General features: G+C 38.7%; 1 protein-coding gene across 4 annotated transcripts in view; it reads right to left on the bottom strand.

The window, feature by feature from the left end:
* The window catches only part of CDYL (chromodomain Y like), a 105281-nt gene extending 83185 nt beyond the window's left edge, over positions 1-22096 (bottom strand). For 2 of the 4 annotated variants that reach the window (XM_041475481.1, XM_041475478.1), the window contains exon 1: positions 21928-22096. In XM_041475481.1, coding sequence (XP_041331415.1) covers positions 21928-21951 — 24 coding nt within the window. In that variant the 5' untranslated portion in view covers positions 21952-22096. Of the gene's footprint in view, positions 1-8262; positions 8295-21927 lie in introns of those variants that run through there. The other 2 variants (XM_041475480.1, XM_041475479.1) reach the window with 2 other exon arrangements.
* Positions 22097-27157: the final 5061 nt, after the last annotated feature.

The raw sequence follows: 27157 nt of genomic DNA, 5'->3' as shown, positions 1-27157 counted from the left end.
TCCCACAGTGATGATGTCACTTTTTAGTATTTTGTTGGGGATGTGTGGTGGTGTGCTCCTCTCAATGTACTGATGTCTGAGCCTTTCCAACAGTGGGGTGTTTTAAATTAGATTAAAATCCATCAAAGCACTCCCACAGTGATGATGTCACTTTTTAGTATCTTGTTGGGGATGTGTGGTGGTGTGCTCCTCTCAATGTACTGATGTCTGAGCCTTTCCAACAGTGGGGTAAATGTTTTAAATTAAATTAAAATCCATCAAAGCAGAAAATTCTGGTAGTATTAGAAAGATCAATGTTTGTATGGTCAACTAATTTCCAAAAATGAACAGCTAAAAGGAACTGGTAAGAAAGTGAAAAAGGTTAGAAAGTGATGAAAATTTTCTAGTTTTATTTCCATATATGCATCTACATCCAGATATCCATTACCCATATATCCACATAACAACAAACACATCTCCCAAACAGAAGATTTTGGTGTTTGAAGAGGTGCAGAGGATGAGCACTGCTGCAGCTGACAGTGACTACAGAGTTCTGAATGTATGTGCAGATTAGCACTATGTACCACAAGAAAAACCCGGTCTACTGTCTAATGTTACTGTCAGTGCTCTCAGAACTGCCATTACCAGGACAACAAAGAGACCTTTCTCTTTTCATACAGTTGGTTTTCAATTGCTCAGCCCAATTATAAAATCTTGTGCTTTTACAAAGTAGGCACCAGAGGGAGACCTGCACTTTAGTTCAACTATGAAATAATGCTGGCAGGAGTTATTCAAAAGTGGACAATCAAAGCCTCTTGGCCAATATGCTCTAGGTGGATCTGGGTGAAATTGTGGCTAATGAGAGCACTCAGAGAGGAACCGGCACAGGCAGACTTCTCCTTTTTAATGGCGCAAAAAACTACAGAGTGCTCCATGAAGAAAAGCCAGCTTCCCAAATTTCAGGCTGCAGATGAGTACACATCAACCAGCTCAAGCATAGCTGGGAAGGACTTGCTCTTTGCAACCCACTGCCCCAGCTTATCATCACATCCTGCTGATGGTTACCACTTCTCAAATCTTCTGGCTGAGCTGCATATATAAGAACTCCCTAAACATGTCAGTCAAAATAAGCTAGATCAGCTTACGTAATTTAAATAACAAATCTTTCCTAACATGGCTCAATTTGACTGAATTGGATTAAGGAGAGCTCCCATGAGCAGCTCAGCCAGCACACCAGAGAGAGCACTAACCCCACATAGAGGGCAGAGATGAATGCTCTGGGGTGGACTTGCTTTTCCATTGACAAAGCTACTGCTGAAGAAGGAAGTAAATATATATATATTGTAGGCAGGTTGCTGCTGTTTTGTAAGCCTGGTAAGAGACATCAAGAGAAGCTATATGGACAGCAAATATATTACTCTCTTAGGTACTCTTAAGTTCAAGCGGTGAAAGGAGCAATGGCTTCTAGGAAGCAGGTAAGACCCCACAAAATTGATCCCATGAAACTGAGCACACTAACTGGAATCCATGTAGGCAAAGTAAACTAAAATCATTATTATGAATTACAGTCCTGATAGTATGGAAAGAACTCCCAACTCCTTACCAATACAGCTGGATCACAACATTGATTGTGTGAAACATAGCAATGCTACTTAGAAGTAGTTCCTCAACTCCATAATTTTTCTCACTATGCAAAGGGAAAAAAAAATCAACAAAATCATCAGATCCTCATATGCTATCAAATTTAAGAAAATTATTGAAAAACAATGAGTAAAGAGCAAATCCTATAAGAGAAGCAAACTTCGACTCTGCTCTCTTGTGATAAAATGACAGTCTTAAGTCAAATTTCTAGGAAGTCTCCTTAACTTCACAATTGAGAACTTAGGCTTTGCATTTTTAAGTAGATACAACTCCAGTTTTTAATTAACAAGTTCACTGTAGATGCTTGCAACCAATACAAAAAGTTGGTATTTCTACTACAAAGTTACTATACCTTTAATGTAATTCTCATGCCACTTTAAAGATATTTCATTATAAGTGAGTATGTAGTGAAATAATGGCAAATATTAAGTTTCTTTACAATGGCAGTCTCGTTTAGAAGTCATATCACCTCCAAAGTTACCAGCAGCTTCTGAAACTCAGCAGATTAACAGCTTTTTCACAGCTGTTTAAAGTAATACCCATGGGATTGCCAAAATTTAAACTGAACCTGACTGTGGAAGAAAATCTGGCCTCAAACTAACTATTAAACAAAACAGGAGGTAAAAAAAAAAAAGAAAAAAAAATAACTGGAAGTTATGAGGTAGACTTTTCAGCTGGATAAACTCCCTAAGATGTCTCTGTATGGAGTCCTGACTACACTTGTTGGTAGAGGGAATACCCAACTGAGGAGATGGGGAAGGGGCAGGATGTCAAAACACATTGTCTCAGAAATATGTGGGAATCTCTAGTCCTTGAGAATAGGGACAAACAGGTGAACTTAAGCATGGCAGGTTTTTGCTCATGGCTTATGCTTCTCCTCTGGGAGCACCAAAAGAGAAGAACCCCTTCCCAGTGAATTCATCTGAAAGGGTAGAAAGCTGTGCACCTTTCTAGTTCTGTCAGTTATGACTGCAAATGGTTTTCTTCCCTGACCACAAGACCTATGATCCAGTCTGTGCATAAATTAGATATAAAGAGAATTAAGAACACACAGGCAACCGTTAATCTTGCATTTCCTCAATTCAAATTGTTTCAATTTGTGATGCAAGTAACAGTATTTTTACAATGCAGTTCAAAAATCTATAAAGAAAAAAAAAAAGATGCTTAGGCATAGCTCTTGACTTTTATTTGATTTATGTAGTATATATGAACAAGGGGCTAATCTAAATTTGGTTTGTTGATATTGTCTTTATCAGGCAAGCAAGCATAATCATCTCATAATTTGGTGGAAGCTGAAGTTGCTGTTTCTTTTTTTTTTTTTTTTCGTTTTGCTATTTTTTGGTGGTAACGTATGCATTGCCAATTAACTGTGTATCACAGAGAAGACTCAGTACAATTTCACTTATACTGTATCACTTTTTTTTGGTCAGTCAAATGGTCTTTGTAAAGTAGTTCTTTAAAAAGTTATGGTGAACTATTAAAATGTGCCCTAACATAAGGAATGTTTGTGTGTATGGTTACACCTTCCAGTTCACTTCCATGAATAATATTCAAAGGTAGTCTGGTCTGTTCTCAGCCTGCCACCAATCAAGTTATCACAAAATTTAGTACATTGTACCTGCTTTCTATTGTCCCACAAACATGAGCACTTTAGTGGGGAAGTGGTGGAAAGAAGAAAGAAAAGACTAGGCCTGACCCAATGTCACCATTTTGATAGATACAGTGAGTAAACTCACTAACTGGAAAAAAAAAAAAAAAAAAAAAAAAAAAAAAAAAACCCATATGGCTTTGCATTCTGTGCAATTCATAACTGTTCTCCTGTTTGGGTCACGTTTTCTTACATGTTTTCCACATTGCAAGGAATGATAATTAAAGAGGCAAGGTGCTTGTCTTCTTCCCAAAAGATGCAGTACACACACATGTACATACACAGATTGAGCACAAAATCTGCAACATGTCATATAGAATCTAAATACACAATCTCAAGAGTTACATCACAAAACAACATTCAGAGATTACCAGAAAAAACTACCTATATAGAGAAAAAACTACCTATATAGATACATAAGCCTGTCAGTGATGTCCATTACTTGAGTTAAAATATATTTACCTTGATGTATCATTTTCCATTCTAATGTCTTTGAAAAATGAGATATCTTAAATCTACAATACATGTAGGTCTTGAAAACAGCATTTCATTATTACAAATATTTCTCAATAATATATTGATTATATTACAAACATATCTTGTGAAGAACCTTAACCTGCAGACATTATCTGGGTAACAATTTTACTGCTGGAAAACACTGAAGTAATTCAGAGACCTTTATCATAGTAAAAAATAAAAATAAAAAAATTCAGCATTTAAAACAGAAAAACCTAGAATTCAGGAAATCAAATTAAAGATTTTCTGATAAAGATTTTAGATGCTCAAGTCAAACATCCAAAAGACTAGGCAAGCTCAAAAGTTACCTATCAAACTCAGATTCTGCTGTACAACTGCCACAAAGCAAAACTGGAATAAAACTTTTTAAAACACAGACATGTTTAAGAGCAAACTTTTGAAAAACTCAGTGTCATTTGGAAGGAAGTAGATTTTATACAGAGCCTCCTCTTTTTTCCCCCTAGACCATAACAACCTTCATTTCACATGCACCTTCACCTTTTGCCCACAGTTACTCCAGTGCAATATTGTTTCCGGAGTTCAACAAAACAGAATGCGGCAGGTAGTGACAACAAGTGACAAAAATCTACATCCAAACTGTTAAAACCAAAGTAGAAATTGCACAAAATAAACAAAAACTGCAAAAAAGGCAGATTCTGACATACTCACCTCTACATTCATCAAAAAGAAAGACCTACTTAGTCTTTTTTACACTGTTTATGAACTAGATTGAAGACTAAGCTCAATAGCTGTGACATGGTTAAAAATAGCTGCACGGCTTTAGCACAGCAACTCATACTGCTCCACAGGAAGAATTATTCTCCTGGTCAAAATATTTGCCTTTTCAACGAGCTGAACTTTCAGGTCATTTGTTAACAATGTAGATTCTTTCCTGTCTAGAAGAATTTTATTGTCTCTCCTTTAACAAATAGCAGGGTATTGTTCCCAGCTGGTTGCTAATTCACACAATTAGCATGTAAAAATCTTTCTAAATGCTATATGGAAGATGTAAGTGTTGCCTGGATGATCACATATTTTGATTTAATAAATCTCATACTTAGTTCCTCTCTATGTGTAAAATAAAATTTAAACCCATCTTTATTATATCCTCTCATTACATCCCCAACCTTCTCCTTCCCCCTTTTTTCAGCCTTCCCAAAAAAAACACAGGTGCACTTACAACGGAACACTGTGTGCCCTTGATGCCAAAAACACTTTTCAGATCAGATTTTGTAGATTACCTGTGTAAGTAACAATTACTTAGTCTGCCTTCCTGTATAAGAGATAATTTCACTCCAAAATTCCTACATCAGGTTATGATACTGTGCTAGAGCTAAAAGCATGTTTTTGGAAAAATTTACACCTTTTTTTTTTTTTTTTCCTGACATAAGAACATTCTTAAAAATAAGTTGTTCTGATAGACAACTGAATTAAATTTTAAATTTATTATATTTCTAGAAGTAATACACCTGAGTTCAGCTCTGAGTTCCTGCATTTTGTCATCCAAAACCTAGTGTACCTAAAGGACTACTTTGTCTGAAATCTTTGCCCCATACAAGTATTTACAGGCCATCAGTCACCTTTGCTAAATACTAAACACTACATAGAGTGAGCGTCTCCAGGCTCCTACTGTATGCCAGGGTTTGTTGACATATTTGTTTTTAATATTTGCAATTGTCCTCGACATGTTTTTCTTTATCTTTTTAAGTTCACCTAGGTTTTGGGGCTTTTTTCACTTTAAGTTCAAATACGATACAATTTTCTAACATCTCACTAAAAGCAACATAGCAAGGTAACAGCACACCTAACTCCACCTGAGATACCCAATATCCATACCAAGAGACTGCAATGTGCATTTTAACTGCTGTATTGTATCACCAAATTACTCCTTCCCAAAGCACCGCTCTCCATGCTGCAGGTATGACCCTGCTGTCAGGACAGTATCTTCAGCTACATTAATGTATGCTCCTGAATGATCCCCATTAACTCACCACAGACCATCCCTCACACTTATGAATCCATCCATTTTTGCACATATGTATTATACAAGAGATTACATTCTATTTTCCTCCAGATCATTATCCAAATCCTCAAAGCAATGGGCTGTGAAAAACTTCTATAAAATCCAACATGAATGTCCTTAATCTATTACTGCTTTATCACCTGTTGGTCAACCATTTTAAAATGGGTTTGATATGGACCACGTTGACTTAGGAAAGAGACAGATTTCAGAAATCAGAACACCATGCAGTACTGCAGCAGGTGCTTTACAAAAGATTACTATACCTACATGAGTATCTGTCAATGAGAACTTTCAGCCTCAGAGTAAAGAAGTAAGTACAGATCAGTTCAAATTGTCACGAACACTTGGGCAAGCAGTGACTTTGCTTTCTTTAATTTTCTGCTAAGCAGTTCTCATTTCAACCTTTTACAGTTCTTTTTGCAATTAACATCAACCTGTCCAGTCTTGTGTTACATCCTGGCCTATCCTATCTAATTTTCACTTCTAAACAATGAAAATTAACACAAACCAAAATACAAACTACAGTACTTCAGATATCTTCAGTTCGTTGGGGTTTTTTGTTTCTTTGTTTTAAATCCTGTCTCCTTTAGACTAAAGAAAAACTTAAATTTGTTTGCTTCCATCAGAATAAAGAAATATTTATCTGTAAGTCACAGTAAATTGAGAACAAAACACCCAGATTTTGGGCAGAAAACAACAGCAGTCTGACTCACAACATGTTTTTTAAAGAAATCATAGAATAATTTTTTTTTCAATATTTCTGTCTCAACTATTAGTGTTCCTATCTAGTAGACACATGTCGTTACTGGCATTTTTTTGCTCTCAATAGATAAGAGAATTTTCATATTGTTTTTAACCCCATGGATAGAAGGTTTATGATTAAACTCTATATAATCTACAATGAATGGTCTTTTTGTTGTGACAGCTAATAGCCACTACTGTTCATGGCATTTTCTCTGAATCTTCACACATTTGAATATTCAGCTCTGCCTTATTGTACGATGACAGTTTCATATCTATCCCTAATGACTTTTCATTGTAGGAATTAAAAAATACCTGAGTAACTTTTATTTGAAAGTAATATAACTTTGAGACAAAACTGCTTTCTTTATATTTTCAGTAAAATCTGTATGACTTTTTTATATTAAATATTTACATTTATTTTATTACATTATTCCTGTTAAGAGTGATTATGTATTATTGGCAAAGCCTGTATTGGTAGAACATTGAAATAAGCAATCATAACTATCAGTGCTGATTATTTTCATGGAAGTGATCTTATATATCATTTCACTTTTGTCAGAAGAGTAAAATTGAAGAGAACATAATTGCTTTTCCTCAGAAAAATATGACGAATGACCTACACACATTAGTAATTCCAAGAAAATGTTAATAATCATCAGCTAATGTAATCACTGTGAAGTAACAGTGCATGGTTTCTTTGCATCTAGACATTTAGAGGAAGATTACTCTGTCACATAAATCTATGGAAAACGTGCCTTGCTTCTAAAAATAGAAAATGCAGACCTTATAGAACTTTCTGAAGCAACTTTTTATCCTTAAGTGTATACTTTATTTATTTACTTTTATCCTGTGAAAAATCAAAACCAGAATGTTTTATTCCTTGTTTTCTGTGAGTAAAGAACCCAGTGTCTAGGCCAGGTTGGCTGTTAAAACTATGCTGGAACTGAGGAGGAGTGGAAGGGCCAATAATAATGGACAATTTTATAATTTGATTCTGCTCTTACCGAAGTGTGGCACTCAATAAAAATTGGCACATTGAAAGTTTATTTGACTTAGTTATTTACACGTAAGCAGTCTAAAGTGTTCACTGTTTGTTTTCAATGATTTGTTGGCAAGCAAATAAATTTGAATATATTGGACTGAGTTTCTAGACAATGACCAATAGATTTTTTTTCTGACTGTAATCTTGTTTTCTACTTTTAAATTATTTATTTAATAATTTGTTGGTTTGGGTTTTTTTAACTAAATGATAGACCAATGTCAAGGGCTGGCAATACTATTAAATTGTACTGGTTTAGAAGCTAAGTATAGCTTTAACACTTATTGCTACATGCACCTGTTAAAACAATGAGTCATCTGAATGTACATTCAGGCAATTTTAATTTTTGTGTGCTACACCCCTGGATAACCAATATTTTAAGCTATTTTATGTTTTCAAACTGCATACAAATGCAGAATTTGTAATAAGCATATTAAATCTTTTCAATAAAATTGTCTTTAAAATGCTGATAAATAGTCTAGTATTTTATAATAATATTTACCAAATAATAAATTTCTTAATTATTACCTATACTGAAATAATTGAGAGAGTATTTTTACTTAACATAAGCAAAATAAGGGGCTTACACACACACACACAAAGAACTGAGAACATTGGATTTGGGGCATTTAAAGCACTCAGCTACTTTCTAAAGTCTCACTCAATTACTACCTCTATGTTCCCAAATACTTCCATAACGCAGCACTGGCCTTGAAGTCTTCAGTATTAAAAGATAGTTTTCCTTCCTAACCATTTTTTATTTATATATTGGAAAGACTTAGAGAGCGACGTAGTTTACTTTCCTTATCAGTTTTCCCACCTTCACGTAAACACACTCAAAACGAAAATAATTTTCTCCTGCTGGTGAAACTGAAACCAAAAGTAATTAAAGCCTAGGTTTTTCTACCCAAAAGATATTGACAGCACTTATAGTCTGAACTTTAATTCCATTGGAGGGGCTAAAAATAATCTTCATGAAAATCAGCATTTTAAATGAAATGCAGCTTAAAGCGAGCTCAACTACAAGGAGACATCCTGTCTCATCCCACTCCCTGTCCACTGCCCACTCAGTGAATAACCAGAACACTTAGAAATAAATTATACTTTTTAACTACACTTGTATGTCACCTGCAGCTTCAGACTGGGTTTGCACAACAGCCTCAAAGAAAGTTACAGTATAATCAAGGTGGACCAGGAAAATACAACCTTACACTGCGGCAGAATTTTCATTACATGCATAGCACACTAAATGCAGTAAGTTTCACCAAGCTTTGCAACTGCTGTGGTGAAAGTAAAATTCAGGGAACTGTAAAAGTTTTCCAGCACTGAGAAGTAACTGGAATCCCAAATTCTTGCAAGCACGAGTTTGCCATTTTCACAAGAAATGGAAGGGTAACCAGCCACTAAAACATAGCACAGCATCTTGTGCTGCGGCCGTGCCCGCCTGCCAGGGCTGCAGCCCTTTCCCCCGGGAGCGCTGCTCCTCAGCCCATCCCGCACGGGCTGCGTGACCTCAAGGTGGAGTCCGGGACACGGCTCTGAGTCAGCTCCAGCCACGGGCAAGAAAGCTGTGCAGTTGCACTGCAAGTCTGTCCAGCGAGTTGATCCAGCTGAAAATGAAGCTTGCAGTTTGACAGATTCTTTTTTTTTTTTTTTTTTTTTAAAGAGCCAAGTCATTGCTGCAACCATCCCCCCACATCTAACCCATTTTCTCTTGTCTCTCTTCAAACATGCCATATATTCCTGTTTCTTCCCTTGAAGTGGCACCTCTTGGATTTCAACCTTGGCCAGTCAATAAATTAACAGAAAACTATTTCTGTAAAAGCAATGGGCAACCTTCAGCTAGGCAAACTTCCTTACAGAGCATTCACCTCACCCAGTGACAGAAATCTGTGCGGGTGCAAAGGAAGGAGGAAGACAGCGGTGGCAAGCAAGGCTTGTGGCACTTAGATTTGTTTAAGCTGTAGAGAAGAGAGCCCTAGTACTCAGAGTTGGAAGTGGACAGTCGCCTAAATGTTAAATATCACACCATTCAAAGAAACATTAAGGGAAAAACCAACACAAACGCTGTCAGGATACGCAGAGTTTTTCCCTGGTCTCACGGCTTGCTCACTGAGGCTGTTTTTTTTGTGGCCATCACTCAGAAGCTCAACAGCTTCAATAACCTTCCACACCTGCTTTGTCATTCTGCAAGTGCATGTACAGCCACGCACAGAAACAGGCTGAGGAACTGCTTCAACCAACCAAACAAATTTCTGAGCCACAGTTTTTTATTTGGTTGTTTTTAATGATGCCAGATCGATTTTCCAATCCTCTTAAAACATGGCCAAGCTGCTGTTGTGCTTCAAACAGAAGGAACAGCTGAGCAATCCAAGCAAAGACAACTGAAGTCAATCATAAAGCATAGCCACCCAAACACCTTCTGAGATTTAATATAAAAGGAAGTAAAATATAACAATTATTTAAAAACATAACTTGATCAGTTATTGTCACTCAGATAACAAGCCTAGCTTACACCATATGCCTAAACTCTTTATGCTCCAACAGTACAATCCCTTAGCAACATTCACCTACTAACACAATTTACAGCCCCAAGGGAAAGCCTATAATGAATGAAAAGTTGGGTATTATCCTGCATTAGGATCAGAAGACTGTAGAAAAAGGAAACAAAACCTTACTGCTTAGGAGGCCACATTTAAGTATATTTAACTTAACTGACTAAATTAACCCAATTAGCTTTTCTGTATTTTTTTACAGAGGAAGGGGATGAAGTCTATGACCTTTTAGAGAAATTTCACTTAAATAGTCTAAAGGGCCTTCTGGCCTGAAGTCCTCACTGACTGCAGAGGACACCAAAAAAAACACTGCATCAAAGTTGAATACCTCTCTGCAGTTAGCCCCAAGAAAACCAAACCAAATACCAACATAAAAGGGGACAGGTCTATATGTGGCTTGTACTTGCAGCATAGCTTCTTTTTATCAGACCCAAATTAGCCTGCTCTACTTTATTCTAAGATGTTCCGACAATATTTACCTGGAGGGGAAAAAGAAAAACAAAAAAGAAAAAGGCTTTATTTTGCTTGTGCTTTGGCTCAGGGATTCAAACTTTGTCAGGGAGATGAGCAATCATCTCTGACATACCGAGTCTGAGTGATACGCTCAACGCTAGACTGTGACAGAGAAAAGAGAGAATTACACTTTTTGAGACAGCACTCAGGTGACCTCCATTGAGAGCCACCATTTTCACTCAACAACCCCTGCCTACCCATCTTTCTACAAAAGATAAATCAATTTTAATGCATAGGCCTTTCTTCCACTATATAACCAATTTCCAGATTCTTCCAGAAAAACAGAAAACAATTATTTTACAATCAATAGGCAACTAATTCCACACTGAAAGTGCCCTTTTCTGAACAAGTTGGATGGAAAAAGAATTTCCTGGTTGTTTGACTGAAAATGAGAGAGGCAGGTAGTGAGAAGACATTAGGTAGGTAGGTAGAATTCAAATACTGGACAAAAGGGACAAATTAATAGAAAGGGAGCATTAATTTAGTGACAAGCACAAGATAAAATTCCACTGGTTCTACAGTCAAGCACTATTTTCTTCTCCCTTTCTCATAATTTATTGTCTCAGTATACTTTAAGTCTTTATTTAGCATATAGAGAAATAAAATCCCTTTCTCCAAATTAATCACCTTTAGTTCCAGCTTCATCAATATAAACAAGCACACGTAAAAAATAAAGGGCCAAATAAAGCATTATTTTATTAACAGAAATAAGAAACCTATATATAGAGATATATAGGCTAGAATGATGACTCATTAATTCCCATGATTTTTGCTTGACAGTAAGAATGCCATAATAAAGAAATTACTTTGTGTGCATGCAAGGAGTCAGTTTTGTTACATTTCTTAGCTTTGATTAGACATATATATATATACACACACTCAGGTGTAAAGGATTGAATTTTTTAGGATAAACTGGTTTGTAATTACTTTAAAAAGGAACTTAAGAGTTGGATAACTCAATTAATTCTGAATATATTCAAATAACAGACAACAATAAAGAACCTCACATTTTACAGACTAATGCTAGCATTATGTTTAACTAAGATGTTCACTTGTACTGAAAAAATACATCTCACACTCTTTAAGTATAACCTAACCGACAGCTGTCCCTCAGTGCTTTATTGTCGTAAGTATCTGAAGGTATGAAGAACAGAGCATAGCAAGTGATTTTATTTGGATAAACATAGGAAAATAATATGGGCATAGATATAAATGAATAACAGTAAAGTTTCATCTGTGAGTGGCTCAAAACCTAATGGCCACGGGGACACAAACTATATCACGTCCCAGTGCTCATTCTATTTCCCCACTAAATCCATGTTTTGTGGCATGCACAGATAAACCCCAAAACACCACCTTATTCAATATACTTGATGTGCATCGCACCAGTTTCAGGGAAAACTGAACTTAAAATCTGAATCAATCTTTGTAAAGAATTGGTTTTTAAAGATAAGGTGTTTTAATGATTTTCCTCAATAAGCATTTAAAATAAAAATCCAATAAAAGACAAGCAACCATGTTATTAAATCTTTACTGTTAAGAAAGTAGAAAAGCATGGTACAGGTTCCCGACACCTGTGATGTGTATTCTGCTGATGAAAAAAGGAACAAAATCCCATGTTTGTATAGTTTTAAAGTTTTGTGAAGTTGTAACCTTTTATATCCATTGGGTTTCTGTAACCATGGACATAAGCTGTCAAATCAACACCTGCTTGATCCACCAGCTTCCATGCTTTAACAGTCCTACAACATCACATCTCAAAGAAGCATCCTCAAATACAGTGATTTCCATCTTCTCATTCAGAACCTAATATTTTATTCTTGGGTAGTTTAAATAAATAAGCACAAACCTCAGGAGAGATGATGAGTACAATGTGGGAGAGAGGAACACAAATCTCCTGATAGAAGAGAGATGCCTCTAACAGGAGTGAAATAGAATCTCAAACACTGATGGATCTTTTGAAACAGGAAGCTAACCTACTTGCCTTCGGCATCTGGAAAAAAATTTCTTTGTTATTGATCATTCCTTGATGACCTGGGTAAAAATACAGCTCATGCCAATGTTAATTCTCTGGAAGCCGATGCCTTCAAAAGTCATATAATGATAAACTTGTCCTAGACTTCCATAGTATATTGTCTTATGGAAGTTTTTTCCAGATTAAAACCAAACAGAGATCAAGTGTCCTTTTTTCCTCCCACTCAACACATTCCCTTTTATACAATCAAATCAAAACCCAAAGCACATAACACTTAGCACATGAACCAGACAAAGAGGAGAAAAAATTTCAAAGCTGGGCTTTAACCTTCTCTACATGAGTATATTACAAAAAACCTGATGTGCATCGACAGTTTAAATTTTCTCTTTGAAACTTCTGACTTTGCTACATCACAAGTGAAAATTGATTGACTGCTCTAAAACTGCACTCCATTAAATCTTCTGTTCCACTTGGGAATACTTGGACATCTAGTTAGTTACTCCTTCAGCTGCAAAAGACGGTGGCAAGCTGAGGTTGAAGCATCATTTTCAGGAAACATTAGAAATTTTTTTGCTGGAAATGCTCACTCAACTGACAAGTTGCTTTGAATATATCTATTTAGCATAACTATATTTACAAACTAATTCCACAGAAAAATACACTAAGAACAAAAGCTCAAGATTCTGTCTGACGTAAACATCATTGCTCTTACTTTATGTTTCTTAGTTCTTTGAAAGCACTGCTAATCCAAGATCAAGTTTGGTCCTTATCAGTAACCTAAATAAGTGAGAAAAAATGTGCTAGTCTTGGAAACATGACTGGCCACCTAAGAGTTAAGTTATAAAGTAACTACATGGCAAAAAGCCTACAGAGAAGAAAAAAATGCTGTTTTTTTCTGGTTTCAAAAAAGTTTTCCATCAGTCTTCTAACTTTATATATTATACTTCAGTACAATCTACTATGGTTTATACTTACAAAATAGTAGTAACTTCAAATAATGAGATTAATCCCTAGACTTATTATTACAAGTGCTATTACAATTTGTCTTATTTTGTGGGCACATTCCTCTCTCCAAATTTTCTAGGCTGAGTGTACTTACACACAGCTGCCAGCTAGACCTTATTTTGGGCTACAGTCCTTCAGCACATCAAGTCTGTGCTGAAGACTCCATAGGTATTTAGAGCATATAACCTCAAGCTGATGTTACACAGAGTTAGAGTTTGTTTTGTTTGATCACATACACTAAGAACCTCTTCTTGAAAAATCTGGGTTCAAGTTAACACAGAATTCAGGAACAACAATGTCTTTGTGGCATGCAGCCACAAGCCCCTGGCAGATGTCTGCAGGTAATGAACGCGGGCTTGGAACATCTGGGCAGCTGAGGTTATGGTGCCAGTATTTTATAAGCAGGGCTGAAATCTGCCTTGTCCCTACAAAGCCAGCCATGAAAGTTCCCAATGACTATTGCTGTGCCACATTTCCCATTTTTCGCTCTACAGTGAGACATTATGGACCTGTGATAGGAATTGCGGTGCTGAACTGAATGGATCTTTTGTGTCAATACATAGAGCCTTACATTCCCATTATTTCTTACAGACATAATCCCAGGTCTGTTGGTTTTAACTTTGTAAGTGACCTCGACACAAAAGTAAAATTGAATGGTCACACTGTGCTGTCAGGAGCTGTGTTTTATACATACAGAGAACAGGGAAAAATCAGATGCTGAAATCAAAACACAACAAATGAGCATGATTTAGCAACTAGCCAAACAATACTCCAGTTAACTCTCACAAGTTTACTTTGAATTGTTTTCTACCCTTCATACGTCTAGTTATTGATAACAAAAATGTTATCAATATTCTGATGATGCTTCACTGAAGAACTGCATTTAATGGAAGGAACTTCATAAATTACTGACTTCTGAATACCCACTGAATTCAACATCATAGTCTTGAAAATACTTTGAAGTTGATATATATCCATTTCAACACTCTTAAGAATGTATGTCAATGGTTCCCCTACATACGTGTTTACAAAATGCACACGTAACATTTTTCTGTGATAAATACATCACAATATACTTCCCACAACTCGCTTTAAACTGTGGCATCTCCAAAGCCAGACTTTTTTCCCTAAACCAAGCAAATTTTCATAAACCAGTATTTTACAGGAAGTGAAGATGCTTAGAGAAGTATTTAAACATCTCTGCAAAATGAAAATCACAAAGTCATTTAAACAAAAAACCAATCCAAACAACGAGAGGAGAGGAGAGGAGAGAGAAGAGCTCCTTCCCTTTCAATCCAGGATATTAAAAAAACCCAGAGTTTTGATTTTTCATTTGCTACTATGACAGTCAGCAAAGAACGAACATTAACACTTCATTTCCTTAAAAGGCGTAACAAACTGTGGGGGCAGAAGAGTTAGAGAAGCACAACTTCAAATGTGGTTAGGCCACTTGAATATATACTTTATCTTTCCCCACAAAAAAAATGAAACAAACCCTCAGACTTAACATGGCCAAGAAGAAAGATTTGATCTGAGCTTTACTAATTCATTTTATATACTGTGATAATAAAACATGGAGCCTCACTGAAGAACCACAACAAAACTGCGTTACATAGTTCCACTATTCAATAGAACTAATTTACAGTCAAAAGATACTTAGAAAATAGTTGCTTTATTTTACAATTAATCCTACCAATGTGGCTTTAAAGTAACTTAAAAATGTAAATCTATGATTAAAATATGCTTTTTAATCCACAGCCATCCTGTGTATTCATACATATGAATAGATACCTTGAAAAATATCTGCCACAGGTCACCATTAAGGGACACATGTAAATCTTCTGAGGATGTTTATGAAAACAGTAAATATTTTTGTCTTTACAGTGTACTGAGCCAGTAACATGCCAGTTTTCTTTTCCTCTAAGTAATATGGAGAGAAGTTCAAAGAAATAATTACAAAGAGCACAAAATTCTTGTGTGTAAATAGTAAAAGCTCATCAGAAATCGGAAAAATAAAAGCTCTTCCTAGAGAGATACAACAGCTCTAGAAATACAACTAATAATATAAAATACTGAACTTTTAAGATATTTTCTGGACTGACAGCATGCTGTCAGAGAAACCATATGGTAGGTTGATTATAAATATAAATATTTTATTCTAAGATAAAAAAAATAATCAACCCTGTATTTATTGACCCATAATATCCATCACGTGGCATCCAGCCATTCAAAACCTCATAGGCATAGAAGAGAACAGGGAGAGACTTGTGCATCCCTTTTTACCCTGCAAATACAGTTTGTGGAGCTTGTGCTTCCAACAGACACACAAAAATAATACACTGCCCAGTAACAGCAGATTTGAAATTTATTACAGAAGAAGAAGAGTGGCATTATAGGGCTGCTTATCTGTTATATCCAACAGACCTGCACATCCAGTTATCACACAGTCTGGCTGAAAAAGATGAAAGTATGACTGTTAGTACCTTGGTTTTTTCTACTGCTTTGGCACAGATCAGAAATGCTGCAGCAGTCAGAAGAAATGAAGCAGCACCTACTGAGAAGTCTAAAAGGGACACAGCATCACTGATGCTGTTCCAGCTCCGCCAACCTTCCTGAAGAACAAGGGGCTCTGGCATGGCTCATTAAGTTCTTTGTGTCCGATAATTTATCCTCATTCAAGAGGTACTGAACATCAGCATAGTGGAAGCAACCTTCTGTGATAGTACAGTCTTGCAAGTTGGAAGTAATTGTTCTGTAACTCTAAACGTGACTGGCACCACAGCAATGAATCTCTGATTGACCAAAAAACTCAATAAATTAAATCACAGTAAAAGACAGACTGTGAAGGTTAAGAATTATCAGAGCCTCACAGGCTTTATGGATGAGGCATCTCTTTCCCACTTTCCCTCCCTTCCATCTTTTTTTTTGTCTGTGATGGACATGAGCAATTTCAAATAAATAATACAAGAAAAAAGAAATTTTTTTTTTTTTTTTTACTATAGTGAGTTTGTACATGTACAAAAGGAGTTTTGTGCATAAAACCTGCTAAGACATCTCCATATCTGTGAACCATTTGTGCTCCACACGGGACACAGACAGAGGTTCACTCCTTTCCTTGCATGTGCTTGAGCTCACATTGAGCTCACATTGCCAGGCCAGTGGCACCATACAGACAGAGGTTCACTCCTTTCCTTGCATGTGCTTGAGCTCACCCTGGGAGTAGCCTTCGAACCTTGCCAGGCCTGTGGCACCACGGAGGGCTGGGCACACTGGAGAAAACCCCAGGGGCAGCTCAGGCACCTCCCCTGCAGCAGCATCAGAAGGCAGGGCACTAGTCCTCAATTTTGTCCAGAGTTCTGGGGCTAATCAAGCTGGTTAAAAGCAACTTGGCAAGGGACATGGAAAAGTCAAGTTTCTTGCACTAAATGTGATGGCTCCAGTCCTGCAGTGCTCTTGCATTCGTGCTCCAGTTTAAAGAAGCAAAAGTCACCTATGGAGGATGAACAGCTAATCCTCAACTCTGTTTTTAGCCAGATGTATAGTTCCTAAGGAGTGACAACACAAACACATCTGATGTAAATTCCTAGTCTTACTTAGTTGGGTAGGGTCAGTCAAGCAAATTTGTGTCTTTTACCTCTCCTGAAACAAGCAGCAACATTTCCACCAGTTGTCAAAATAAACTCATAAAAACTCAGGCATTACACCTCAATGACTATAAGTCCCTCTTTATGAACAAGATCTTTAACCAAGGTCTTGGAATCAGCACATCAGAAACAAGCAGCAGAAGACAGACCCCAAGACAATCTGGAATTCCTGCAAGACAGGTTGAATGAAAGCAACCCATTTCAATGAGGAAAAAAATGGCTATTGCCTGAACAGCCAATTCTAATTTGTTGTTAATAGTAATTTTTCATCAAATAGCCATTAAAAACTACAACTCCAAGCTGCATACTGCAGATAATGGATTTACCCTTTCAGTTAACTTAAGCAAAACAAATGTTTAAACTTTCCAGTAAATGCACGCAAAACATGATGAAGATTCGATCGCTGCAGTGTTACTAGGGCCATGAGAGAAACTTCAGGTTTAAGTGAGTAATCCTATGCAGTATCGAATTTTCGACAAAATGATAGCATTTCTCCAACAGTTTTCTACACTCTATCATTTAAAAGACTAGCACACTCAAAGAAGAACAGCCCACAGCATCACTTCTTTTGATTTGTGGCCACTACTCTATATACAAAGCTTAAATTTTCTTGGAATACGGGTCTTTGGGCTTACTTATTAGGTGATTAAACCCGACACATAGCTTAATGCCTGGCCATAGAACTTCAGCCGGTTGCTCCTGAAATTTGTTTCAGTTTGTAATTTCACTGTATCTGTATAATTTAGTGTCAAAGGCTTTAGTTCTAAAAATAAAACCAAAAGTACTGAATCATCATTGGAAGTGAAGTATCACCTTGAGAATATTAGACACCAGTATGAAAAAATGCATATGTTTTTTGCAAGGCAATGGAAGAATAAAATATATATATATATATTTTCCATTCTATAAAACATACAAAAAAGTATAATTTTGAAGTAAAGGACTTTCAATATGTTAATCTGTAATATTTTAATGGAAATTGGTTAAGACACCTTAAAACACTAAGTTCATGACCAATGCCAATGTGAAACACAGAGTAAAGAAAAGGCATCAAGGCATAGGTACACTAGCAAAGTTTGCACGAACTGTTTTGCCTACTTATCAGTAAAACCCAGTAAAAATGTTTTGACATGAGTAGCAATCATGGCCCAAGCCTAGCCAGAGTTACATAAATGGATCCAGAGGGCCATGTATATTATGGGTATCAGCTGCACCAGTAGTTCCCTGAGGAAAGGCAGAAACACTCAATAATTTGACTAGATTCAATGTCCAACAGCAGAAAACTTCAATGCATTTCCACTTCACCTAATACAAAAACAAATTATTAAATTTTATGAGAAATAGACTCTTCCAAACTCAGCACAGATTAGCAGTTGTCTACCGACCACAACTTGGTACATCTGACCTGCTGGCTAGCACACAGTTCTCCCACAGAGCACTTGTATGGAATCATTTCCACATTTCATCAAACAAACTTGTCATGCCAACCACAACTCAGGATGACTTCAATACCAGACATCACTTGCAAGAGTTTGCCAAAGGAGGTCAAGGGATTTTACTGCAGAGAGAGCAAACATAGTTTGCTTCTGAAAGAACCTTGGAAATGAGGTCTACTTCCAATTACTCCAGTGAAGATGATGAGAACAAGTAACAATGTTTAGTGGGAAACAGGTCAGTAAACCAAAGGAAAGTTGTCACATTGAAGAAGAAAGTAACCCTACCATTTGCCCAAAGGCTGTAAAAGGATTTTTCAAAAACCACACTAACAAATCGCAGCAGGCACATACAAAGAGAGGTGCCATGTCAATGCCTGTTGAAACAAACTTGGGGAAATAAAAATCCAATGCACCTTTTCTTACGTTTTCCTTCATCTGTCTTGCTCATCAGCTTCTTCATGTCTGTCCACCTCACTAAAAAACACTTTGTCCCTTGAAGAAACAAACTTGCAAACAGAAAAAGTATGTTATTTGCCTCATCAACTGAGGCTGTCAACATTACCGACAGCTGCATTTTCCATCTAGAAAAAAAGAGTCCCTTCAATGTTTCTACCCCAGTAAAAAAAAAAAAAGAAAAAAAAGGCAAAAAATAGTGGGTAGTCATCAGCACAGCCTCTAAAATGCATGGGAACAAATGACATTGAGGATACACAGCCCCAGTCACACTGCCAATCCATTAGTAGATTTCAAGGTCTTGATCTTTGAATTCGAAATCACTGGCCTACATAGAGATCAGCTCCCTTTCTTCAGGGATGACATTCAGAATAAAAAGAATCCCACAAATAAGTGAATGCATTAAGATTAAAAAAAAATAAAAAGGAAAAAAAAAAAAGAAAAATTAACTTACCTTCATTTTTTAGAAGAGGATTTTTCATTTGTATTTTGGAAGAACCATGACACATATCAGCAGAAATAGTTGGCATTCGTACTTAAGCTAACAATTGCAAATAGATTACACAACATTTTTTTGATCAAGACACTAGATCAAGATCCAGAAGGAAAAATGGAAGTATAACAAATGGCAGCAGATTTCAAACAACAGATTCAAACAACACTATATGGCATGAGCTATAAATAAGACAACCACAAAACAGAAGAAAACCCACTGTCAATAACACAGGCAGTTCACCAAACAGCTTAAATTACTTAAAAATTATCATTTCAGGTCTACTCACAGCTATGCCCTTCCCAAATTAGTGTTCACTATATTTAAATCATGTATTATTTTACGGTTTTTCAGACATGGCTAGAAAATTCATTATAAGACAAAACCTGTCAAAAATGAGCAACAATTTACAAAAAAGAGACAGCTTGACCACATGCGAGTCCAAAAGCATTAACAATTTTGGCATCTTAACTAAACTTTGCACTTGCACGATTAAAGAATGTGTCTGATTTTTAAAATTCAAAAGTATCCCTTCGGGTGTTTTTCAAGAGCGGCATTTGTGCAATGGCCACTACGCGCCACCTGCCCAGAGGACAACTGCGCCCCACAGACTACTGAGCTGACAAGTCAACATTTTCAACACAACTTAAGACAGCCAAGAAGAGTCATGCACATTGGTCATTCTTAGCCTCAGTCCAATGCCCAGCCAACAGAATTTTCCTGGTCATTCATTCGTGCCCATCAAAACCAATACCTCATTGTCCATCTTTGATCAAACACGGCAACACAGGAAGAGCAAGAACTGGCCGCAGCACCGGCTACAGGCCCAACTCCACAAACCCAACAGAACTTTTCACAAAGTCAAAGGAAGTTTTTGGCAATCCCTTGAGACGCAGGGTGTCTCTAAATTTCTCTCCTACTTTCAGGGATGATCCCTTCAAGATTGGCTTAAGCTACATTGTGAGGATGGGGAAACTTGCCAGAGCAATTAACCGTGATTTATCTGTCTTGGGAATACAGGCCTTCGGTCTTCTTCCTAGTCTATCGTTCAGCACCTCTGCCGACAGCCAACTTGCTTAAAATAAAAGCCCACCCAGGGCACCTTCCACTGAATTCTACAGGGTCTGTTCACCGATGGCATCACAGATGTAACTCGATTAATGAGAGATACGTGTGCACCAGCTGTACAGTAAGACATCTTCTGTCAAGTGTCCTGAAGGCTATCTGTCTCCTTTTAACCTTAAGAGTTCCAGCCTCTGGATATATATTTTTAAATAGATCACTGTCTGGATGCATATTAACTATCAGATAAGAGCATTTTTGGTTTTGGGAAGCCACTTCTCTACCCAAAAGGCAAGAACAGCTCCAAAACAACAATGGCTTTTCACTCCCGGGGATAACTTCTTGCAAAAATAAAAACAAGGAAGTTCAATCCAAGAGAACCATGATGCTTTTCAGTTAAGGGCAAGGATGTGAAATTGCCAGACATGAGATAGGAAACTCAAAGTTCGGCTGTCACCTCGTTCCCTTCTTCACCCCAAGACCTCCCTCTCCCGTCAGCACACGCTTTGACCACCTCCCGAGTGACGAGCGAAGGATGGCGTGTCAAAGCCTTAACTTTCAATCTTTTTGGCTTCTCTCACAACCTCAACCCTATCGCTGGAGCACGAAGAGCCGAGGAGTTTAAATTTTAGTATTTTGCACCGCCGCAGCTTGCTGCACGGCCAAGGCACACGATGGTGGCACAGGACTTTGGTATGGACACAAATCCAAGAGGAAAGCCCCTCTGCCCTCCTCCTCATCCCCCGCCCCCCCCCGGCCCGGACAGAGGCAATAACTCGGCTTTGCTCACATTTTTGCACAGCGCCGGGCTCGCACTTCGACGTGCTCACTGCCGGGGCTGTCAGCGCTGCTCGCCCCATCCAGCACCCCCCCTTCTCCTCCCGGAGTCAAAGTGTTGTGTGAACGTGGGGAAAGGACTGGGGGGGAGCGCAGGCCACGGTAACACTTTGCCGTCTCCTCCGTTCAGTCACATTTCCGTCCTCCTCCAGCAAAACTGGGGAGGGAAGGGGGGGCGGGGGGCCAGGCTGGGCACACACGCAGGCGCTGGGCCCAGCGGGAAGGGGCAGCAGCCGCGGCAAGTGTGGGTGACAAGCCCGGCGGCGCTCCCGGGGAGCAACAAAAACGCTCTCGGGTGCGGTGCGGTGGGGTGGGGTGGCCGGCGGGGCCGGGGGCAGGGCCGGCGGGGCTCGGGGGCTCTTACCTCGTAGAGTTCCTCGGAAGCCATGCTGTGGGAGCCTCACAAGGTGGAGTTGGGTGCTGGTTTGGAAATACTTTTGTTTCAGTTGGTGTCCGTTTGGCCTCCTCCTCCTCTTCTGCCTCCTCGTCTTCTTCTTCTTCTTCTTCTTCTTTTTCTTCTTCTTCTCCTCCTCCTCCTCTTCCCCTCCTCCTTCTCCTCTTCCCGTCCTCCTCCTCCTCTTCTTCTTCCTCCTCCTCCCTGCGCGTCTCTCTCCAGCGCAACTAGCAGCTCCGCTCGTTAAATGCCAGTGAGGTGCTCCTGTTCCTGCCCTCCTTCTCCTCCTTCTCCTCCTCCCCCCACCCCATCCCGGCTTTGATCTCCCATTGTCTGCTCAGCTGAGCCCGGCGGCGCGCGGGGGGCGGCGGGGGCGCGCGCCCGGGGCCGCGCCCGGGAAACCGCGGGTGATGGGAGCGGGAGCGGGGGGGTGCGGGGTGTGGGACGGGCCCGCGGGACGGACGCGGAGTTTGGAGCGGGGCGGTGTGGGAGCACTCGGGGCCCCAGGCACGTGCAGGGCTCTCGTCACGCCCCCGAGCCCCCGCCCGTCCCCGTGCGCAGCCCCCCGTGGCCGCCCAGCCGGGAGCCTCCGAGCTCCGCTCCCCCGCGGGCTCCACCATCGCCCGGTCCGTCGCCCTACGGCAGTGCCATATATAACGCGTCTGCACGCGCTTCTTCCCCGTCCGAACTTCCTTGGTTGGATGCCGTTGCCGTAAAAGAAACTAAACAGCCCTCGACGGTGGCTGCCAACACCGGATATGTGCCTTCCATCTCCCGGCTGACCGTGTTTGCCAAGCCGGGAAGGCCCCGCCAAGGCCTCCGTGGGATGATGGGCCAACAGAAAGCAGCTGAAGTGTTGACCTGCTATGAGTCCATCGCTAGTTACACCCCGCAACCTGTTCTTGTCACCTCGTGTGTCGTCTAGGGGTGCCTCACATGAGCTAGCAGTGAAGCTGATGAATGGAAGGCTTCGTTATGCAAAAGTAGATGTAATGAGTTACTTCTTCAAGAGAAAATTCTTCAAGGCATAGTTTCTGATCTCAAAAGGGCTGAAGAGTAGGGCAAACCCAGTGTCAGGACAGGAATGCCAAACTGTGCTCTGTCATACCGCATTGTTTGTTCCAGTGAGTATTTCCTATTCCATCCCACACCAGGGAGCTGTTCTTTGCCACAGAACAGCACGGGTTGGCGCAGAGTTCATCACATTTGTGTAACCAACCAACCCATTGAGTCAACTCATTTTTGACCGAAGTTTTTATTTTTTTTTTTAAAGTCTTTTAAAGGTCTTTGTAAAAAAATGTTCTTAAACGTTCTGCTTTGATGGACAAGTTTTGGACCATTGTCCAGCAGGTAGTCATTCAGAAAACATTGGTCCATTTATGGGCTTTGGATGATTTATGTAGAAAGACCTGGAGATTCCTTTCTCAGACTTGATTAATCTGCCCATTCTTTATGACAAATATGTCAATGTCTTCCAAGGTCAACATCCCTCATCTGGACAACTGAAATTCTGTATTGGACTTCGAGATGGACATCATTTTTGCAGATAAAACATTTAAGAATTTTCATACTTTTCATACTTTCCTGATCTTCTAACTAGCCTTCAAAGAGGTTTTTAATCCACTCCTTGATATCTTTAAGGGCTAGGCTTAATCTAAGGTGGTGAAAGAGGGGGTCGTTCAGTGACAGGAGCAGGATCGTTGGTGGAAGGATGGGCCTACATACAAAATTAAGGTGGTTAAAATGTGGTAAACTCTGTGGCACCTTCTGAGATGAGCATTAAATCACTGTTCTTAAGAGGTGGGCCAAATCCTTTTTGAGCTGTACACAGAGTAATGTCGCTGTTGTAGCCTCCCTTTGAAGGACAGTCTTTGAAGGTAATCAGTATTCACATGATAGCAAAGAGATGGCGGCAGTGGTGGCTGAAGAAGTTACTTTGCTTTGCAAAGGCATAAAAATAGAGCATCTTAGTCCATACTAAGGGTCTCACCATTGCAGTAACCCGGGTCTTAAGCATTTTGATTTTCTGGATTATTCAAAAGAAGTACTGTTGATCAGTACTTCTACATTTTTTGTATTTCAAGGAAAGAGCCAAAGCTCAGTTAACACTAGTTTTTAGTGTTCTGACTACGCTCCACAATTCATCTTCAGTGGAAGAATTTCTTCTTTTGCACATATTCATTGCTTGCATTGCCATTAATTCTTTTTTGCCTTCCATTCTAACCTTTTGTCCTTGTTGCTTGGTAAGACTTTCCAGGAGAATCAATCACACTATTCAAAAATACCATGTGATAGTGCTATTCAAGCATCTGAGAGGTACAGGTTTTTGTGATGGGTTTTTGCAGTTGTATTTTGGTACACAAGGTTCCATGTTAGCTTGCTCTCGTCTTGCTTTCTCTAGAAAAAAAAAATCAAGTTGTCCAAATGTTGTATGATAAATTGTCGAAATCATTGTTTCTTTCTTGTTTCTTAAGGTGTTTCATGTGTTCCTCACCAGAGGCAGGACACATCAAATTTCAACAATATTTTGTTTGTTGAAGCCAGCCTTACTGACAGCTTCTTAAATGGCTTTCCTAATATTGCCTATAAATATCTCCAGAAGAGAAGGTGTATGGAATGCCGTAATGGAGCAGTCGAGGAAGACTGGAAAGCCAGGCCAGTTTGAGTTCTGACAGTGGCAGCAAATGTTTTCAGAGGTGGTTGAACAGCCTCGGTTAATCCACCTTGGGAAAGAACCAGACAACATCAGCCAGGCAGGAAGTTTTGCAATGTGCATACAGAGTTTCCAGTTTGAAGTGGACAATTGCCTTAGTGGCACTCCTGGTAAAGTCAGGAGGACAATTGTTCTGTTTAGCTGAATAAAGAATGTTCTAATTTTTGGGTGAAATACAGAAAATGGAATCAAGTTCCTTTGAAAGATCGACTCAGTTTTGACCTCTTTGTGTGCCCTGTAAATGTCTACAAAGATCTTCATAGATGGTGGAACAGCTGAATTTGAAATAGTTGTGGTGGTAGGTCACAGCTAGCTGAAACTTTACAGTATTGAAAATATCATGGAGATCTGAATATCATGGAGATCTGTATTGGATGGGAATGGGTCTACATCTCTAGGATTTGCTCTAGGCAAGGGATCACAGACATTTCATAAGCAGAGATTTATCCACAAGATCGTAGTCCTTGATAATAAAGTGACTATCAGTAACTTCTGTTTGGTTATATTAAGGTGATTATCTGCCTTTTACTATTTGGGAGTAAGGCTTAGGGGGGAAGCATTTAGTCATTGAGATGCAGCCAGTGACTAGCTGAAGGATTTCAAAAGGTGGGATTGATAGGGCTAAATGGGATGGTCTGGTCTGTGCTGTAGGCATTAACACCTCATCCAATCATCCTATGCACTTTTTCACAGTCAAAGGAAAGATAATCGGCATCCTTGGTGGAATTCCCAGCATGCTTCATCTCATCCTAATGCGGATACCTATGTCTGGTCAGCTGAATCAAAGTCTAAATTTGATTTATTTTGTTGACTTCTTTTTTACTGATCAGAATCATGTCACCTATTCTGCAACTGCTTAGAGCAAGTTGAGATTAATCCTACTCATGTTTCTGTAACCGAGTCTTTCTTGATCTAAGACAACTGGATGGTTTAAATCTCTGTAATGGCCAAGTTATGTTGACAGTTTAGGTCTGAAATGTGTAATATCCCTTTACACCTAATATTTTTTCTCTCCTATTTTGATCCTGTGCTCATTTGCCCACAACTTCTGGGGTGTGGCTCATTCTTGTAATTTGTTATTCTCTGTAAATTCTGCCCCTCTGAGTTTCCTCACCTCTTCCTCATTTCCATCTCAGTCTGTTGTCTTCTAAGTGGTCTGAGATGTTTAAGTTAAAATGGAGAAACAGAAATGATAGAAAAAAGTATTTCTTGCAATATGTACTTCCAACACTCCAGAGCTGAGAGTCATGTTTCCCATTTTGAAGTGGGTACAGTTTCAAGAGAGGTCATTTCAGGCAGATAAAAGTTTGATAGTTTTCGACACATGGAGGATAGTTTTCGACACATGGGGATCACTTGAAGGATCAACTGTTGAACGAGATTCTTTACATGAAAGTCTGGGAGAGAGGACCTCTGTTTCTCTAAACTACTGAGACATTCCTTCCATTGAGCTGAAAAACGTTGATTCTAGATTAGGTTAAGACAGTAACACAATCCAGTTTAAATAACTGGAAAAAGGAATGGCAATATTTAGAGTAATATATTGTTGGTAATTTTTTTGACTGACACTATGGTATTTAGTTCTTTATTGATAAGGACAGTTTCCCCAAATTTTTGCTCTGAAAGAATGTGATCAATATACTTGTGGAGTTCAATGGTGGACTCAATGTAGCCATTTCTTTAAGAACCAATAATTTTTCTCTACAATATGCCTATTAAATAAGGGGGGTTTTGTTATCCATTCTCTACCCATGTAGAACTAAGACATGAAATTACAGCAGATATTGTCAGAGTTGTCCACTGACTTCTGCCATTCAGTTAAAGAGGCCTAGATTTAAAAACCTAATAAAAGATAGTATCTTTTCTTTTTAAAGTAGCATTTTTAATATTTCTTATGGGTGTAAATACTAGATGCTTCTGTACTTCTGGCTAGATACGCAATATCTTGAATTGGCTTTCCAAAGTACTATTTAGAATCCATGCTTGACTATGTTTTAATGGCTTGCTTAGTATCAAGCAGGAGTTTTATAATAGAATTAGGACTAAATTACATGGGACAGAATGCAAGTTTTATCTACAGGACCTGCTTTTCTCTTTGTGCATTGACACTTTCACCACCCACCTTTCTAGTTCTGCAACACTTGAAACTGGAATCTTACATGCTACAACTTCCATCTGTAACAGATGTCGATAGCTCTGATTATGGACACTAAAGCCAATGCTAACAGAGATGAGATATCTTTACATCCCTGGTTAGTCTACATGTGTTCTAGACATTTCCAATCTATTCCTAGAAAAGGACTTGTGCCTTTAATGAAGCAAAAGCACCATGGAAAAGGCAATTCAAACAGTTCATTGGAGAACACACATAGAAAGTGAAGATGTACCAATGCTAGCTAACTTTAAATGATTTTATGTTTAAAAGCCTCAAACTGGAAATCTGAAATAAAAATAATCTTGTGCAATTGCATTGCTCGCCCTTTCAGC

The sequence above is a fragment of the Pyrgilauda ruficollis genome, unplaced genomic scaffold (genome assembly GCF_017590135.1).
Source record: "Pyrgilauda ruficollis isolate IOZ18807 unplaced genomic scaffold, ASM1759013v1 scaffold35, whole genome shotgun sequence".
NCBI classification, from domain to species: domain Eukaryota; kingdom Metazoa; phylum Chordata; class Aves; order Passeriformes; family Passeridae; genus Pyrgilauda; species Pyrgilauda ruficollis.
Note: the sequence above shows the minus strand (reverse complement) of the source record. Positions and strands in the feature narration are given on the sequence as shown.